Source organism: Lissotriton helveticus, assembly GCF_964261635.1.
Source record: "Lissotriton helveticus chromosome 1_1 unlocalized genomic scaffold, aLisHel1.1 SUPER_1_unloc_30, whole genome shotgun sequence".
NCBI classification, from domain to species: Eukaryota; Metazoa; Chordata; class Amphibia; order Caudata; family Salamandridae; genus Lissotriton; species Lissotriton helveticus.
The window spans coordinates 38,350-56,753 of record NW_027611671.1 but is presented as its reverse complement, the minus strand read 5'-3'; the positions used below and the strand labels follow the sequence as shown (position 1 = coordinate 56,753).

General features: G+C 44.9%; 1 protein-coding gene across 1 annotated transcript; it reads right to left on the bottom strand.

Annotated features, from left to right (window-relative positions):
• Positions 1-9,510: 9,510 nt before the first annotated feature.
• On the bottom strand, positions 9,511-11,265 carry LOC144805867 (uncharacterized). The gene has a single exon (XM_078672347.1). The coding sequence runs from the start codon at positions 11,263-11,265 to the stop codon at positions 9,655-9,657; it is 1,611 nt and encodes a 536-aa protein (XP_078528473.1). The 3' UTR covers positions 9,511-9,654.
• Between the last annotated feature and the right edge of the window lie 7,139 nt (positions 11,266-18,404).

Genomic DNA, 18,404 nt, shown 5'->3' with positions numbered 1-18,404 from the left:
CGGCCGGAGCAGAGTTTTCTGAATAGCCGATAGACTGCTTGAACTTGCAATATGCAAGGTGAATGAAGAGCGTCAAACTGATGTTTAGGCCGTATTCTCTGGGTTCAATGCCGCATTTATGACCCGCCTGTAGGACTGGACTTCCAGTTTGCTCCACTCAGGCCTCAACCGTCCTGCAGCTACTCCTCAGTCCACAAATGGGGGTGAGATGGTCATGGTCGCACGGTCAACATCCCTTGAAGTCCTCTCAGTGACAGTGGGCTACCAGTCACCTGGTATAGTGGTCACAGCCAAATCCTTCACTGGGAAATAACTAAGCTCCTGGATGACCGAGCAGCACTCAGACGACTCTTCCGGATGGACTTAGTGCACTCTGGGGCAGAATTGAGCATTGGGTCTAAGTCCCTGGGGCTGCATGGCGGTGATTGATGGCAGCTTGGAGATTCTGGGCTTCCAACTTGCCCCAGCGCGCTTCCCATCTATTGTGGCCCTGCGCTGTGAACAGGAGGTCAGCCAACTGACGCTTGGAGTCGCTTAGCTTTAGCTGGACTCTGGAGACAACTTCTCCCTGAGTAGCACACAGCATAACATAACATAACATGTGTATTTGTAAAGCACACGTTCACCCAGAGGTCTCTTGGCGCTGAATAACAGATGTTCATTGTTACACAACTCAATGGTACTCATTTTATCGACCTTAGATGGATGAAAGGCTTAGTGGACCCGCGGGGATTTGAACCTATGACCATGAGGTCGAACACACGCCCCTGCAATGGACGCATTAGTCCACTGAGCAACAAGACCCGGCAGGCGCGGCCCCTCTTTCTTGTGAGCCACCAAGTTCAGCAGGTGAAGCCCATGCCCATCCAGTCGAGATCTGGGTTCCAGGGATGCCCCCATTTATGCTATGACAAGGCCCTCAAGCTGGGATATGGTTGGTAGTCAATGGGCGACTAGATTTCCTCCCTCCTGACAACCACTTCCTGGTAAACCGGTTTGACAACTGGCTTTCACTTCCCTGTCCCTAGTGCCAGCCTGTCTGCCTAACCAATGGAGCAGTCCCTCTCCCAAATGTTACCCATTTACATTTCAAATACGGCTTCTCCTTAGAAGCTCGCCATTTGAGACTACACCTGTGTGCCTTCCTGCAAGAGGGAGGTAACGCCTCTCTCCAGTGCAAGCCCCTATTGCCTCCATCCTGGGTGTTGTTAGCACGCCTCCCCAAAAGGGCAGAAAGGTATCTCGTGGACAGGCTTCTCAACCAACCGTTGAGGATACAAGAGATTGAATGCAACAAAGAAGGACTATGCAGAAGATGAACGCTACAACAGGTTACACTTATTTCGACGTGTGTCAAGTCAGGCTTAGTGCAACAAGTTGATTGATACTTGGAGTATCAACTGTGGTCGCATCATTCAGGAGTTAGCACAGATGAAGGGTCAGCGCGTAACCCTGTACTCGCCAATAGGGCAATCAAGTCCGTCCACAAATGTTTTGTGTTTTTTCTGTCAGAACATAAAAAATACATGTTCTGCTCATGAACAATGTTGCACCCTGCTTTAGGGGTCGGTAGGCTTGACCTAGGGGTGGTGTGCACATATTGTAGAGGGAGGTTTGTCTTTGCTGTAAATGGCAAAGCTGGCTTAGCAGTTTGACTGCTCTTCCAGTCTGCAATGACTGATGGGAGACTCGTTTCACCTATGTCACACCCAGGGTTGCGCAACAGGAGACTCTCTAAATTACATGTCCTGGATACCATATACTAATATGGCATAAGCTAACTTAAGTTAAGTTAGCTTATGCCAATTGGGTATAGTCAATGTAACATACACATTTTGGGGTCCGGGCCCTGGCACAGAGGTCTGGTTGGCGGTCCAAAAACAGCAGCATCAGTCCGAAAACCTGGGGGTGACCATCCAAAAAGAGGCATTGCCTTAAACATAATGTGCACAGGGATGTTTACACTAGGAGCTAGGTTTGTGCACAGAACAAGAACTTTACACGAGGACAATAGGCCTCCCTTCTTGTGACACTGTTGGAAAGGTCTGTTCTCAACTACTGAGTCACAAAACATGGTACGCTGCCACAACTCTTTTACATACTAAACCCATGACAGAGACGGTAGTCCCAAGTCCAACAAGTAAGGACATGCCTGTGTTGCTCCTCCAGGTCAATGGCAGGTCCAGCACCTCACTCATGTCAAAGGCCAGGTCAAGGCTTCACACTCACACACAGACACAAGATTAGCCTGACACTGGGGTAAAATAAAAAAACTGGGGGCATATTATCAAGACAGGCGATAAAATGATCGCCGCTTTATCGGCAGAAAACGGCAGATAAAGCGGTGATAATGGGCTTAATAATATGCTCTATGGAATTCCAATCGAAGCCCATGTTAGATGTGAAGACATATTTATAGACACGTATTTATAGCCAGTGACAACAAAAGCTCTCAAAATAATTCTGTGAACATTCTCCCCAAATTCTCAGTAGGGTTTGCCAGGTAACCAAGACATACTGCAGTATAGGTCACTTACTTGCCCTTATATTGGCCCAGTACAGAAGGGGATGGAATTCCAACATAGTGGCATATAAATGTAAACGTTAAGCTCCTATAGGACTATGGGATTACTAACTCTCATAAGAACCCACTGAATTCTCCTTTACAAGTTACATGTGATAACAGCTCGAGCAGGTCCCTTTCAGTGCACTGGTGGAGTGGTTCCACAGACTGTATGTTCGTATAGAGGCCGAGGACAGTCGCCCATATTATCAAAAATGCTTAAAAACCTCTAGCAGTCCGGGTCATAGATATAGTGGCATTCTGGATATGATCTCTGAAGAAGCGTTTAGACAAAAATACATCACTTAAATTACATAGTTGTATAACTGTTCACCCTACCAAGGTGCTCGCAGTTTTATGAGAAACTCGTTGTACTGGGTTCTTTCATTTCACACCCTTTACAGGTACTGTTGTTATAGATCTAATACCCTCTATCGCTCAGAATAATAAGTAGCACCATATAAGAATCTTAGAAAAGTTAAAAAATGTAAAAATTAAATAAAGTACTAAATATTCTGTGGCATTTATATGGATTATTAACAAGAGGAGAGCTAGGAAACACGTTTGTTTGTAGCTTCCCTCAAATAATTAGATATAGATTGGGTTAAAACAACTGAAATAAATTCCTAGAAAATGGAGTGAAGCTCTGACCTCAGTATTACTAGTAGCATTTCTGTCTCTATCATCACAGGAGAGCTAGTACAATTGAAAGCAAAGAAAATATTGCAGTTTCTAGAAATACGCAAAGAGGAGCCCCTCTGAGACCAGACTGGACCCTCTAATGCCATCAATTCCAGGATCCCTGGTAAAAGCAGTCACGCCATCGAGTCTGGATCCGTCTAATGCCACCTATGCCAGGCTCCTGTTAAAAGCACAAATTATCTTGACAGTTTAGGAAGCAATCTCATTTAACTCCTCTTTCTGTACCATCAGCAGCCAAATACCATGAACTCATATAAAAGTTTATTTGTTTTTATTACATATCAAAAAGCACACATATTTTATTAACTTGCAAAATATAGTCATTTTGTATCATTTTTTATTTTATTCTAGCTGTCTTCTGAGTGTGCAATCAAACTCTTTATTCTCTTTTCCTATGTTCAACAATAATTTCAAAATTAAACTCCATTAGCCATCGGCCCTCGACAATACTCCCAAAAAGATGTACATGGTGACATTGTAGGCTTTATTTTCTGCCTGTCTATCACACAACGCGAGCCTCTGTGCAGCCTGATGAAAGGTTAGCATTCGACCTGTTTTACTTAACCATCAAGATTTGAGACCTATCAAGAACTACATCTTAAACAGCTTTTTCTCCTAGCAATAAGTTTGCCATCATGCACTGATCCTGTCCTTTCACCAGTTTGGTTGAATGATGTTCTGTAAAAATAAACACCTTAAAAAAAATGTACATTTATATTATACAATTAATCTAACAGCAAATCATTCAGTCCGGCGAGCCAGCAAATCTCCCATGGATCCAGGTAGACGTTGCACCTCTGGGGAAGTGCGGCCATGGTTGCTGCATTTAGAGATTCATGTGATGGTGGAAATGACCATAATTTCTCCTGCATCGGGTCAAGCATTAAATCTGAGCGCTACAGCTAACATTTCCTACTTTTACGTCTTGTGCTCCTGGACAGTGTTCTCTGTCTGTTGTCATGGTCCTTTTTGGTCAAAGGCAGGTTTGTGTTTGTGGACAGCCCAGCAGAACTCACCACAAGGATGTTTGGTTTATGGGTTATGTCATGAATCTCTAAAGTTATCTGAAAATAGCATTGTCCTTAGTATAGCTTTTACAGGTAGTACAATAAGGTATATGTGGATGTTTTTCTTTATAACTATTTCACAGAAAGAAAAAACATCTTTTATTTATTTAGCCCACACTGTGCTAGTCTCCCAATGTGTTTACGGGTATTTTATGCGGAGAGAAATGAACATTGCAGACACCTACAATGTTAGAATTCTACAAATAACTATTTTTTTCCTTTTTCAGCTATTAAGGGACTTTTATTTTCTACTTTTTATTATCTGGGATTGGAATGTCCCACATAATTAAAATTTTATTATTTGTGTAAAACCATAATCTACCATAACTGCAAGTCTTGCGCTTACCTGTGTGTCAACAGATGGGTCCGAATTATTGTTGATGTGCTTAAAGGATTGATTATAATTATAATCCACATTTGTAAAGTGCACAATCACCCGTAAGGGTCTCTAGGCGCTAGGGGCCGTCGGGAAGATTAAGCAAGCTATTGCCCAGAGTCACATGGTGCTGGGCTAACCTGCCGCCGCTGCCGGGGATCGAACTGTGATCCCCAGATTCCGGAGTCAGTCGCCCTAGCCGCGGCGCCACACCTCTTCCCTACATTCACTTCACTTGTGACCCGTGTGCGTTCACTAAAGAATCATTACTGTTAAGTACTCACGAAAAGTACTTCCAATGTCACTGCACTCGAATGGTTTAAAAAAACAAAACTTTATTAGCTTTTTATGAAACTTATACATGACACAGAGTGAAAACATTACCCAGCATATGGTCAGGTACATTAGGCAACGTGGTCTAACATGGCATACATAATAGTACACACATGGCTGCATTGCCTCCGCATCATGCACACTGAAAAGAATAAGCACTGAAGGAAACAGAAGCAACAAGCTCAGATAATTGGAGGTATGCAGCAGTGGAGGGGGGCAGCCCCAGAAGGGGATCTGCGACGCAAAGGAATCTCACAAGACAGGGAACAAGGAGGAGGGGAAGAGGAGTGAGGGCAGGGAGGGGCAAGAGTGCACCACAAGGGTGGCAAAGGCAATATCCCGCGGTGGGACGGGAGCGCCACAAAGAGGAATGGGAAAGAGCCCTGGGGGTCCCAATTACTAACAAAAAATATAAATATATGCTGTCCTAGTCTTTGAAAAGGCCTCCCAATGTGGTAAGGCCCGCCCTGGTACACTGGACCACATCATTCCTCAACTGGAGTGCAGGGCAGCCGGATATCACCAGAAGGATGATTAATTGGCCTGGTGTGTAGGAGTCTATGTACAATGCTTGGTGGTATAGGTGTCCCCGCCCCCTTTATGGTCAACCACCTTGCAGCCAAGTAACCACCTCAGGTGGAGATGATCTCCTGAACTAATGTCCCAGTTCTGACAAACTGTCTCCAGCCAGCGTGTCGGCCATTGCAATTGGGCTGCTACATAATTCTCAACGTTTTTGACCCCACCCTTGGCCAGCGGGCCTATAATTTGGTGATCGTGGCCCTTAGCCTCCCATTGCCCCATATCAGTACAATCAAGGGTGAGCACAGTCCTGTGAAATACCCATGGTACAAAAGGACTGGGATGGCCGAGCAGGAGTTCCAACATTTTGGAGAAAGCTATGCACCCATAGGGAAGAGAGGGAGGCATGTCCGAAAGATAGGGAGCCACTCACGGTGGACAATGACCTCCCTATATTGCCATCTACCAGGTCTGTCAGTGTGATAAACTCTGATTCCCAGATGTGTAAAGGTGTCATAGTTCCAGTAGAGGGGGTGCGGGGAAGTCTCTGTTGCTGCTCGCCTGCAGTTGCTGGCAGGGGAAAGAGATGGGATTTGTCCCAGTTCACTCTGAGGCCAGAGTGATTCAGTCAAAAGGAGGCGCTGAATATTGTGTTCATCCTCAAGAAGGTAAACTAATGCGTCGTCAGCTTATAATGAGACTATATGCCACTGGTCCTGCTGTGTAGAGCAAATGCAAGGGGGTCCATGGCCAGAGTGAAGGTGATAGGGGACAACCCTTCTGTGTGCCACGCTCATTGTGTAGTAAGTCAGATATGGTAGTGCCTATCTTCACCCTCGCCACCGGTATGTTATAAGGCAACACAACTCATATCAGGAACTTCGGTCGCACCCCAAGTCAGAGAAGGACCTCCTTCAAGTAAGCACCTTCTCCCCCAGAGTTTCGAACACCTTCTCTATGTCGAGGACAGCTACCCAGAGATTAGCACCAGATTCTCTTGCCCAGGTCATTATCCCGAAAAGGCGGCATGAGTTTAAAAAGATGTTTCTATCAGGGATGAAACCATTCTGGTTGAGATCTATTAGATGTTGTGCTATTAGTATCAAACTATTGGCCAGTACTTTCCTGAGAATTTTATGTTTGTATTTAAAAGGGACAATGGCGATAAGACCTAATCAACAAGGGACCACGGTCAGGTTCGGGCAGCACCACAAGCACTGTTCCCATAATAGATTGTGGGAGTATTCCCACCGAGTAGGCAGATTCATAGACCTGGAGGAGTTGTGGGGTCAGCTGTGATGCAAAAGCATCATAAAATTCCACGGGCCATCCATCCTCGCCCGGGGTCTTACAGCATGACATTTGGTTAAGTGCCCAAGATATTTTGACTGTGGAGAGCTGGGCTTCGAAGTCTGCCAGTGGGATGCCTGTAATTGAGGGAGATGCAGTGATTCCAAGAATGCCCATATTGCGGAGGCGTCGGTTATTACTAGAGCGGCATACAGTGTATTGAAGTAGGAGCAGAAAGTGAGGTTACTCGCTTCCTGGGAGTGAATGATAGTGCTGTGATACGAGTCCTGGGCGAGTCTGAACGGACGAGCCAGGCAAGAAGTCTGCGCATCTTGTCCCCACCACGTGTTTCCTAGCCACGTGCTCCTTGTAGTCCAGGGCACCCAATTTAATTAAAGTAGTACTGTGTGTGAGCCTCGCCTGCGTGAGTGGAAGCTGTACGTTTAGTGGGTAATAGCAGTTAGTCTGTTCTAATTTCTGCTTCCACTCGTTGAAGCTCCCCCTTGCAGCATTAACTTAGTGCCATAGACTGTTTTGATGGCTAGACCTCTAAGGACCACTTTGAATGTGTCCCACTCTATCAGAGCATCTGACTCAGTAGCCCTGTTTTCCACTTCAGTGCAAATCCAGACAGTCAGAGAGAGCAGTGGTAATGGTGCGTCTTGTAAAGCGTCCACTGGTACGTGACACATCGGAATGCAGGCAGGCCCCATGAGAGTGAGAGCTGGAGTGGGTGGTGATCAGAGGAGGTTCGCCCAAGGTGTTCAGCCTGTGACACCCTGACAGTTTATCAGCACTGCAGTAGAAGAGATCAATTCTGGTGAGGAGGTTGTATGAACTTGTAATATGAGAATTCCCTAGATACTGCCCATACCTGAGCATGAGATCCCCATTGCTGCAGGTGTTTTGTCAATGAAATGGACTTTGCATCAGGGATTGGTAAATGGGATCTAATACCACATCCACAACATAATTATAATCACACCCCCAAAAGCCCGGAGTAAGTGTGGCAGTTGGTAATACTGGAGTCCTGGAAATGGGCCGGGTAGGAGTTTGTGGCATACAATGATACAAGGGAAATGCGAAACTCATCTAGCCACCCTTCAACCACCACATGCCTCCTTTCGGGATCGGTTTTAGTATGCAAAACTGATTGAGGCACCCATGAAGCAACACAAATCAAGATACTCCTGGCATATCTCGAGTACGTGGGCACCACCACTGTACCCCTCCATCTCCTGTGCACCCCCTTCAGACCAGGGGAAAATAGGTGGGTTTCTTGAAAGCAGGCTATGTGTACACTGCGCCTCCTCAGGTATTAATAAATGCGATACCTCTTAACATAGATGGATATGCCTATGACATTCCCGGCAAAGTGATTACTGACCTGCATGATTAATGTAACAAGAACGGAACCCATGCCCACCCCACCCACAGCATGGGCCCCTCCAGCCCCACATCAATGCTTACCATTAAGAAAACATGAATACATAAAAAGCAAAAAATGCTAAATCAATACTGCAACTTCCTTTCCCAAGCCACTACACCAATGGGCAATACGCTGATGGGGTAGAAATGACCCAAAAATGAAGAGGACCCATGTGTCCAGTCCACTGCCGGCTCTGGGGCCCCCCGCTTATGATCTTTAGTAAAATACGTATAAAGTACAGCCTACTAGTATGGCCCCAACTAAGCGAGGGCAACCTCCTGGTGCAATTCGCTCAGCAGACGTAGCAACCCGTTGAGGTGGCTCATACCAGAGCATCAGCTGACATGGGTGTGAAGTCTGGGCCTCTCCGCAGCAGAGCGTCCATCAGATCAAAGTCCGTAAACAATGCTGCAAGGTCTAGTCCTTCAGCCCCGACCGAGGGTGGGGGGAGGGAATGTGTTGTATTTTTCAGTTGTGGCAACAGCCTGAGCCCTCTACCTGGCCGCTTGTTCCTCTGTGGGGCCTGCCCTCCTGTCTCTGCCCTGAGGTCGCCAACATCTCTGCGCCTGCCAGACCCCAGGTTTTCCCATATCTCTGGATGGTGACACAATGTCCTGGCCCTAAAGCCAGGTCCACTCTCCCCAGATCAGACTTATTGGCCACACAACCGGCCCATACAAAACATGTAGCGGAGCGAGAATTCTGCCACAGCTTAAGTGGAGGGGGGACCCCCCACATAGGACTCCTCCGTGGTAGGAAACAACATGGTGCAACACGTTATGTTCGCAGAATTGCGGCAGCCCATCAGAGTCACAAGGGAGAGGATTGAGCCCTTTCATGATCGCCGCTCTCTGCTCGGGGCCCCAATCGTGCAGGCAATGAAGACTGGAAGTAGGGGTCGTCTGCAAGGCTTCGTCCAGCGCGTCTAAGCTGGGAGGGTGCAGTCATTGGGGGTGCCACACACACAATGCCGGCAGCAGCTCAGCTGATTCCTTCTGGCTCGTGCATCAGACTTGCTCAAGTCAGGCAGTGCAGATGATCCTCAATTGTAGCCCAGCAGCAGGAGGGCCCCACAGCTCGGACCACGCCTGACACGGCAAGGGCAGGTCCAAATCACCGCTCAAGCTCCTCTTAGTCAAAGCGGAGAAAGCCTAGTTGAGATGTAGGCTCTGCCCACACCCGAGGCCGTGCCTTGGTCAGAGTATACAGGCTGATTTCTGGGTGGGCCAAATCTTAGGGCAAGCTGCGAGCCCGCACCACAACACAACAGGCTTCAAGGGTGAGGTAAGTGGGAAGCAGGGTGCGCCGGAGGAAGGATCCTTGGAGGATGGATGGCGATGGACTGGGCTCACGGAGATCAGTTTGTTGCAACTTACTCAGATGCCATCTTGACCACGCCCCCTTCCTCTGAGTGTGTTTGCAGATGTCTTTGTAGTGTTGATAATTGACAAAAGCTCTTCACATATTCACTGCGTTTGAATGTTTTTTCCCCGGTGTGTGTTCGCTGATGTCGTTTTAAGTGTCCTGATTGACTAAAACTTTTCCCACATTCACTGCACTCAAATGATTTTTCTCCTGTGTGCATTCGCTGGTGTCTGTATAGGATTGAGGACTGACTGAAGCTCTTCCCGCATTCACTACACTTGAATGGTTTTTCCCCTGTGTGTGTTCGCCAATGACTCCTTAATGCTGACAAGTCCCTAAAACGACATCCACATTCATTGCAACGATATGTCTTTTTCCGAATGCGTGTTGTCTGAGGCTGTTTCAGGCTCGATAAAGATCTAAAATTCTTCCCACATTCATTATTCTTGAATAGGTTTTCTCCAGCGCGTGTTTCCGGAGGAATCCCTAATGATAATGATTCACTAAAACAATTTCCACGTTCACTACAATGGTGCAGTTTTTCCCTTGTGTGTGTTCTATGATGCTTTTTTAGGTTTGCTGATTCACGAAAGCTCTTCCCACATTCACTGCACTTGTAGGGTTTTTCCCCTGTATGTGTTCTCTGATGTCTTTGTAGGTTTGAGATTTGCCTAAAGCTCTTCAAGCATTCACTGCACTTGAATGGCTTTTCCCCTGTGTGTGTTCGCTGATGGATCCGGAGATTTGAGGAAGCAGTAAAACTACTTCCACATTCATTGCATTGGTATGGTTTTTCTCCTGCAAGTCTTTGCTGATGTCTTTGGAGTTGTGATAACTGACTAAAGAGCTTCCCGCATTCACTGCAGTTGAATGGCTTTTCACCTCTGTGTGTTTGCTGATGTCTTTGTAGGTGTGATAACTGATTAAATGACTTTTCACATTCACTGCATGTGAATGGCTTTTCCCCTGTGTGAATTCTCTGATGAATCCTTAGCTTTGAGGAATCCCTAAAACTACTTCCACATTCAATGCAATCATACGGTTTTTCCCCCGTATGTGTTATATGATGCCTTTTTAGGTATGCCGATTCAGAAAAGTTCTTCCCACATTCACTGCACTTGAATGGCTTTTCCCCTGTGTGCATTCTCTGATGAATTCTTAGGGTTGAGGAGTTACTAAAACTACGTCCACATTCATTGCATTGGTATGGTTTTTCCCCTGTGTGAGTTCGCTGATGGCTTTTTAGGCCGGATAATCGAGTAAAGCATTTGTCACATTCATTGCACTTGAATGGCTTTTCCCCGGTGTGAGTTCTCCAATGCATCCTTAGGTTTGAGGCTTCACTAAAACTACTGCCACATTCATTGCAATGGTAAGGTTTTTTCCCTGTGTGTGTTCGCTGATGCCTTTGTAGGTCTGATAATCGAATAAAGCTCTTCACACACTTAGTGCATTTGAATGATTTTTCTCCTGTGTACGTTTCCTCGTGGCACTGTAGAAGGGATGACAAACTAAAGCTCTCACTGCTTGCATATGACTCTTCTTTCTTGGTAAGTGTCTGTGGGTCATGTATGTATTTGTCTACATCACATGATTGTGTTTCCTGATGGGACGACATGCTTGTTAAGGCCCTTGTACTATCCTTACATTCCCCTTATGTGCGTCTTATTTTTCATGTCTTCTCTCTGATTAAAAAATAAAATGATCACTAAATACTTGCTACACTCATAACATGTGTAAAGTTTCCTTGCGGGTGATTGTGTCTTTAGATTAGATAAAGGTTTTTCCTACTGGCGCATAAATATTTATCTTCCTTCTGGTCGCCGCAAACTGGGACAGTACTCCGTTGTGCTTTTTTTCTTGTTGTGGTTTGGCCAGAAAGAGTTTCCAATACACCTAGAGCACTGAATGATGTTCTGTTATCATTTTAGGACAAAAAAAACACTCCTTTAAGCACATCATACTGATCACATGACGAAAGCTGAAATGGTGCGCCAGTTTACAAAGTAGGTGGTTTCTCAGCATTGTTGCCATCATTTTCTAGACATAATGTCTTCGTCTTGTGGCACGGAAGTGCACAGCTCAGACTCTTACAGTCACTGAATTGGCTTCTTTCAGGATTCAACACTTTATGTGCATGTTCGTCTGTCCCTGGCTCCACTGATGTTTTCCTTAAAACTGGAGCTTATCATTTCTGTTTTTGCAGTTTTACAGCATTATCTTCATTATTCATAATCATTTCTTGCATTCATGGCTTGTTTTCTGTTGGATGAAAAGAGATTTAAATTTAATAAATGCAAATGGAATGGAATGTGAATACACAATATTTAACTTGTTTTAAAAACCATCTCTTCTTTACCATCTTTTAAACTTATCAAGGACAATTTCACCATACATAGATATTTAAATAAACATTCCGTTAAACATGTCACATCTAATTTATTTAGCCGCTTTGATGCGGCATACATTTTCCTGCTGTGCGGGCGAATTCTACGCATGCACAAATCTCCGACGCACATGGCCACAGTGACGTCAAACGGCCGGGAGCTGTGCGGCGCACGGAAGAGGCTAAGAAAAAGGGGGGATTTACAAGGATTCGTACAGTAACTTAGTAAAGGAAGGCAGCTTGTGTAGCATTCGCATATTAGTTACACCTGTAGGTTTATGCTTATGGTCAAGATTTTGTCAAAACAAGATTATCTCGTCCAATAAGAGATGGATTAATAAGACCCAAAGCAGCCGGGCACACATCAGAATGTTGATCCATACATCACACATTGTTCAAGGAGGTGTCCGGCTTCTTTATCTGCGTTCCTAAAATGATGTAGAGCAGCGGTTCAATTATTGTATTTATTTAATGTTTTGACTTTTCATTTATCATTTGCGTCTATAAAACTTTTGTAAACAGTTTGTAATCAGAGTTCAACAAACAACTTGATCAATAGCAATTCACATTTTGAGGTGGCTTATCCTTTTTCACAAAGTTAATTCAGTTCAGTTCAAATAACTTTATTTGATTCAATCGAATCATAAAAGTTTACATACAATGAGATAAAACATACTTAGGAACATTTTTGTGCAAAGGGAAAAGAAGCTCCTACAGTTCTACACCTGTATACAAAATATAAAATAATAAAAAACCCTAAAATCTCTAAAAACTTAAATTCATTTTAGGATTCATAGCGTTTCCTGATTAAAAAAGCAATTCTGATGAAGTTAAGCACAGAGCTGCAAATAGCAGCAGTAGATAGGGACCGCAAAAAATTAAAACCCTCCTGATAAGAGCAGGGACGAATTTCCTTTAAAACCGGCTTGATAAATGTGCCCTTGGGTCTTTATAAAGTGTGCAAAACAACATAAAGTGCATTGTACTCTGATGGGCTAAATTATTACATAGACAGGGGGTTAGGCTCTCACACCAACCTGCCTGTTTAGGGAGAGCCACAAGAAGGTGCAATGTGCAAAGACGAAATCTAATCACAATGAAACACGACTGAACATGCATGGTAAAAGACAAGTAAAATTGCTGTTGACTTTGAGACTCACGATCTGGTATTCCATTATCCTGATTAGACATACATAGTTCAGTTTTTAGGTAGATCAATGGAGCTAAGAAATTGCTTTGTATTTCGCTGAGGGATATGACCTGGCATCTAATATAATTTCCATGGCTCGGGATTCACAATCATGTGTATGGATTCCATATTGGCTCTTTTTTTGGAAGACCAAGCAATCCGTTTAACCCCTTCGACGCTCATGACGAGCTCAGCTCGTTAGGAGGTACGCCTCTCGTACGCTCATGACAAGCTGAGCTCGTCATGAACCGCGGGTTTTTCAAAAAGTCAGCGCACAGCGGGAAAATGCGCCGCACGCATGGAGTTAACTATCTGCTGACTCTCCTCATATATTTTCCGTTGAAAGGTCTTTTTGTTGCTTTTTTCTTCTATTAAAAAGGGTCCTAAGGGTCTGGAGTCCTGCGGGCAGTCTGTTTTCATCTTCTTTTGCACCTTACTCGCTAGGTTGTTTTACTGCAGAGTCCGCTGCCTTTTATAATTCCGGAACTGCCCTCAAACAATCTTTATATTCCCATTAGTTATAAATAATTTCCCATCCCCTAAAACTTGCCTTAAAGGCCTCCCACACTGAAATAATTTGTACCGAAATAGTGTTGATTTGACAAAAATAATTAATAATCTAGTTTCTATTTTGCAGGTTTGGTCTAAAGGGCGAAGCTTATCAAATCCCCATCTAGGCGTATGCCTAGTATAAACATCTGTCTCTACCACCAACAATACTATTAAGTGATCTGAAATGGAGTTGTACAAAATACAAGTTATCCCTCTTCTCAAAGCTCACAGAATAAAAACAAAAATGTCTTTTTGAGATGCATTAATGAACTGTTTTTGAAAAGCATGTATATTCTCACATATCAGGATTATCTAACCACCTTGGGTCAATCAAGGCATAATCTTGCTGAAACCGGAGCAGTAGTGCTGCAGTTTTGGGTTTTAATTGTCTCTTCTGCTTTTTTGGAGTATCTAACTTTATGGTTTGCATGAAATTAAAATCCTTGCCAAAAATGACAAGGCCCGCGGCATTAATCGGAGCCTCACTGCATCGACAGAGAGCCTCGGCCTCATTCTCAATCGGCCCATGGTAATTAACAAAACTTAAGAGGAACCCCCCCACTGAGACTTTAGTAAGACCCACCCGCCCCTTTCACCTCTCTTCAATTCTCCTATTTGCCAACTGATATTGAGAGAGAACTTCCTAGGCCTCATTAATTTTGGAGTGCTCCATTTTAATTGTATTTTCCTCTTAAAACATCCCATTCATTTAAGTCAACAATCCATAATTAAGCCATATTTCTCCTAATGCAATATACCATTTGCATTGCATGTTGCTATCATAAGTAATTGCATCTTTCATTATACAATCCTAAAAGCCTACGAAGATACTCATCAGAAAACATCCCAACTTGTCTTAGTGTACAATACCTACAGTCAATTTTTCTAAAAACACCCCTTTTGATGTTGCCCTGCCATATTGTAAACAGGTAAAGAGGGTGAGAAATAAAACTGAAAAAAGATGAGAACGCATGCACTATATTAACCTATTAGCCTCGTCTCTATCATATCCACTGCTCCTTTCTTCGAGTATCCCTCCCTAACACAACCTCCCTCCATTGTGTGACCCAAAGGGGGGAATTGCCTGCTTTACGCCCTGGGCCATTAATGACAACAAAATAACGCTTAATGGTGCCAGGGTATTGCACTTGGATTCACACTTAGGGGGTCATTAGGATGACGGGCGGTCATCCTATTGGGAAACGGGACCGCCCGCCATAAGGGCAGGGGTCCCGTGGGGCAATTAGGATGCACCTGCCACAGTGGCGGACGCATCCTGCATTCCTGTCATTGTTGCGGGCGGTGCACTCAGCACCGTCCGCCACAATGCCAGGAAGGCACGTTGGGCACTTCCATGCACAACATGGCACGCACTGTGCGGTGCCTGCCATGTTGTGCATGGACTGCTGGGGGGTACCATAGGTACCCCCATGTGCACCCTCTACCCCCCTAGAGTACCTGGGGGCCGGCAACGGGCCCCCGCAGCCCAATTCCTGCATGCCTTTCCGCACCCATCATAATATGGATGGCGGTGTCTAACAGACACCGCCACCATATTAAACCCTTCACAACGAGTTGACCGGGCGGAAAAGCGGCGGATGGTCTTTCCATCTGCCACGGTCCCCCCGCCATAGTAATGTGGCGGGGAAAATGGGTGGCGGGTGGGGTTGGATCACGGGCGGATCGCCTGTGATCCTAATGGGCCCCTTAGTCTCACAAAGAAAGGTGAGAGAGGACCTTTGAACTCCACAGACCTTCACCATTTCTCAACCATTATAAGATTCACCAAGAAAAAACATAAAATGTATAAAAAATTTTTTTTAAAAGAGCACTGGTTACATCCAATTCAATTCAAAACCCGGCATACAGGACATAAATACACAGCATGTTAAACATTCTTCATTTTATCATGGTAATGGCATTTTCAAGATCTGAACCCTGGGCACATATCATATAATCTAATATAAGCCTTATCATTCTGACTGTTCTTGGATATTTTTATTAAAAACATGCACCTGGACCACAGAGGCAAAAATGTGAACTGGCTTTTAAAAAACACCTTCAGTTTAGATTGCTGGACTAGGGAGTCCTGACACCCCTCACGCTTTCACCCAACCCACCCCTCCCCTGGGCCCTAAAGTGTTGCAATTGACCTAGGAACTCTCTTCAACAGAGATGGACATGACCAGTGTTCCCTGTATGTGCGCGAGCATGTGCACCATACTTTCCCATAGCGCTCACACGGTTTTACTAAGAGCACACGTCACCATTTAAATCACTGCTTCCATACAGCAAGAGACAACTCTTGAGTGCTAGCTTCAGCTTTAAAAGTCAAGCAGCATGAACAAATGGTCTCTCACGCTTTTGGAAGCGGCGGAGGAGGAAAAGCATCTCTGGGGGTTGCAGCAGGTCACAGGGTTTGGAGCTTGCAGCGGTCACGCATGCCGCCAGTTCCACTAGTATCGAGGTGAGGTGGCATCAGTCTGCAGAGGCACATGGAAGATTTTGAACTCATGCATTTGATAGGTTTATGAGATAAGATTTTGTTATTGTCACATTATTAAAACAGTAACTCAAATTTGACTTGACCAGTGAATATAAGGGCTTCTAATGGCAGTCACGAACCCGACAACTTTGTAGATCATGCAAGAAACAGCAAAGTGCATATGTAGGGGAGGAGATATGCCTAGAGGGCGGAGCTCCTGACTTTGGAATCAGGGAACCAAGGGCCCCATTATGATGGCGGGCAGATCGCCACCACCCGCCAGCGGTGGCGATCCGCCTGCCATCTGTACCTGATTTACCCCGCCATAATAGCATGGCGGGTGTACCGCGGCGGACGGAAAGACTGTCCGCCGGAAGGCAATTGTTACGAGCTTGCCTGCCGTGCGGATCTGGGGCATAACATGGTGGCGGTGCCGAGCAGGCACCGCCATCCATATTATGATGTGCAAATTTAAAGGCCTTTCCATGGCAGTTATGCTGCCATGGAAAGGCTGCCGGAAAATGCTTTGGGGGCCCGTTACGGGCCCACGGGGGTGAGGGACTGGACTTGGGGGGTACCTACGGTACCCCGCTACATTGCCATACACAAGGTGGCAAGCACCGTGCGGTGCCTGTCACGTTGTGCATGGCAATGCAAACCACTCACTTTGAACACTGCGGAGGGAGCTGCACCCAGAAGCACTGTCCGCAATATTAAAGGCCAGAATGCACCAGCCAGTGTGGCGGGCGCATCCTAATTGGCCTTGTGGGACCACCGCACCTCTGGCGGTCCGTCCCATTTTCCGTTACAGTGGCAGGCGGACAAATCCGCCTGCAAGTGTAATGGGGACCCAGGTTTAAGTGCCAACCTCGGCTCAACCTGTGATTCTAGGCAAATCACATAGGGCACCTTTAGAACAGCGATTTCCAAAAAGCGTTTTTTCTGACTCACTATTTGATAATTGCTATTCTAAATGTATAAAAGTTTGATTTTTCAATTAGCGAAACTTTGTGGGTTGCAAATTGACTGACCTCATGAATATTAAGAAGGTAGGTTGCAATTTGCGACCGATTAGGAATGACAGCCATCACGGGGATAGTTGCTTGCTGTGGTCAGTCGACCACCATATCTGTGATTGCTTTTAAATGAAGCAATTTTTTTTAATACAGCTTGTTGTCCTTAAATGAAAATGCATTTAAAAAAAAAAAAAATTAAACGTTAAAACGTCTGTGGGACGACTGCCTGCTCTGCAATTTCGAATTGGTGGTAAAGTATTACTGTTTTGCGACCGGAATTCAGTTGCAAAACAATAATACATACCATACCGTTTTGGTATTTGGAAGGGATGCCCTAAACATGCCAATTACAAATACTGAATCGCAAACCCAAATCGCAATTTGGTGTTTGTACAATAAAAAAAGTTTGTGATCACCAATGACCCGACTGTGAATTGGGCTATTTGCGATTACAAAAATGCTTTGAACACTGGGACCCAAATATCCCCTTGCCTCATAAAACAAATTAAACAAAGGAGAAAATAAATGGGCCTAAGCTTAATTATTGCAATCGGGTGCTACAGTAACGCACTCTAATGCACCTAGGAAAAGTTTGCGTCATATAAAACTGTAAAAGAAATATATATATAGCAATAGCACTCAAGACATTGCAATGCTGACCCAATCGACTAATATGAAAGCACTTGCTACCCGCTTGATGTAGCTATATCAAGAAACAGCGGCTCTCGTGGAAACAATAACAGGGTAAAATTGGGTAATCTGAATGCACAATGGTAATGTAGATGGGTTATACAGAGTTCAAACAAAGAGGCAGTCGAGTACACTGTTGGTGCAAGTTCCTCGTTTTATAGCAAATATTAAAGTCGAATTCAAATACACAAAACAAAGGATTTGGTGCTCAGTGTCCCCAGTGTAAGGTAGGAACCAAACAAAAAAATTGTGACATTTGTGACAGTTATAATATTGCTTCCATTATTTTCAACAAACGATCATGCCACTCAGAATCTGCTACCTCGCTGTACAGGGCCAGGGCTCCAGCAAGTAATTATATTCAGCATGAATAAAGATAAGGGAAAGACCGTGGTGGGGACGATTGATGCATTTTTGGTGAGTCTGTCCTTGTTCGAAA

Excerpts from the sequence above, each read along its gene's own strand:
- LOC144805867 (XM_078672347.1), bottom strand. The coding sequence starts at position 11,265 with ATGTCGTCCCATCAGGAAACACAATCATGTGATGTAGACAAATACATA.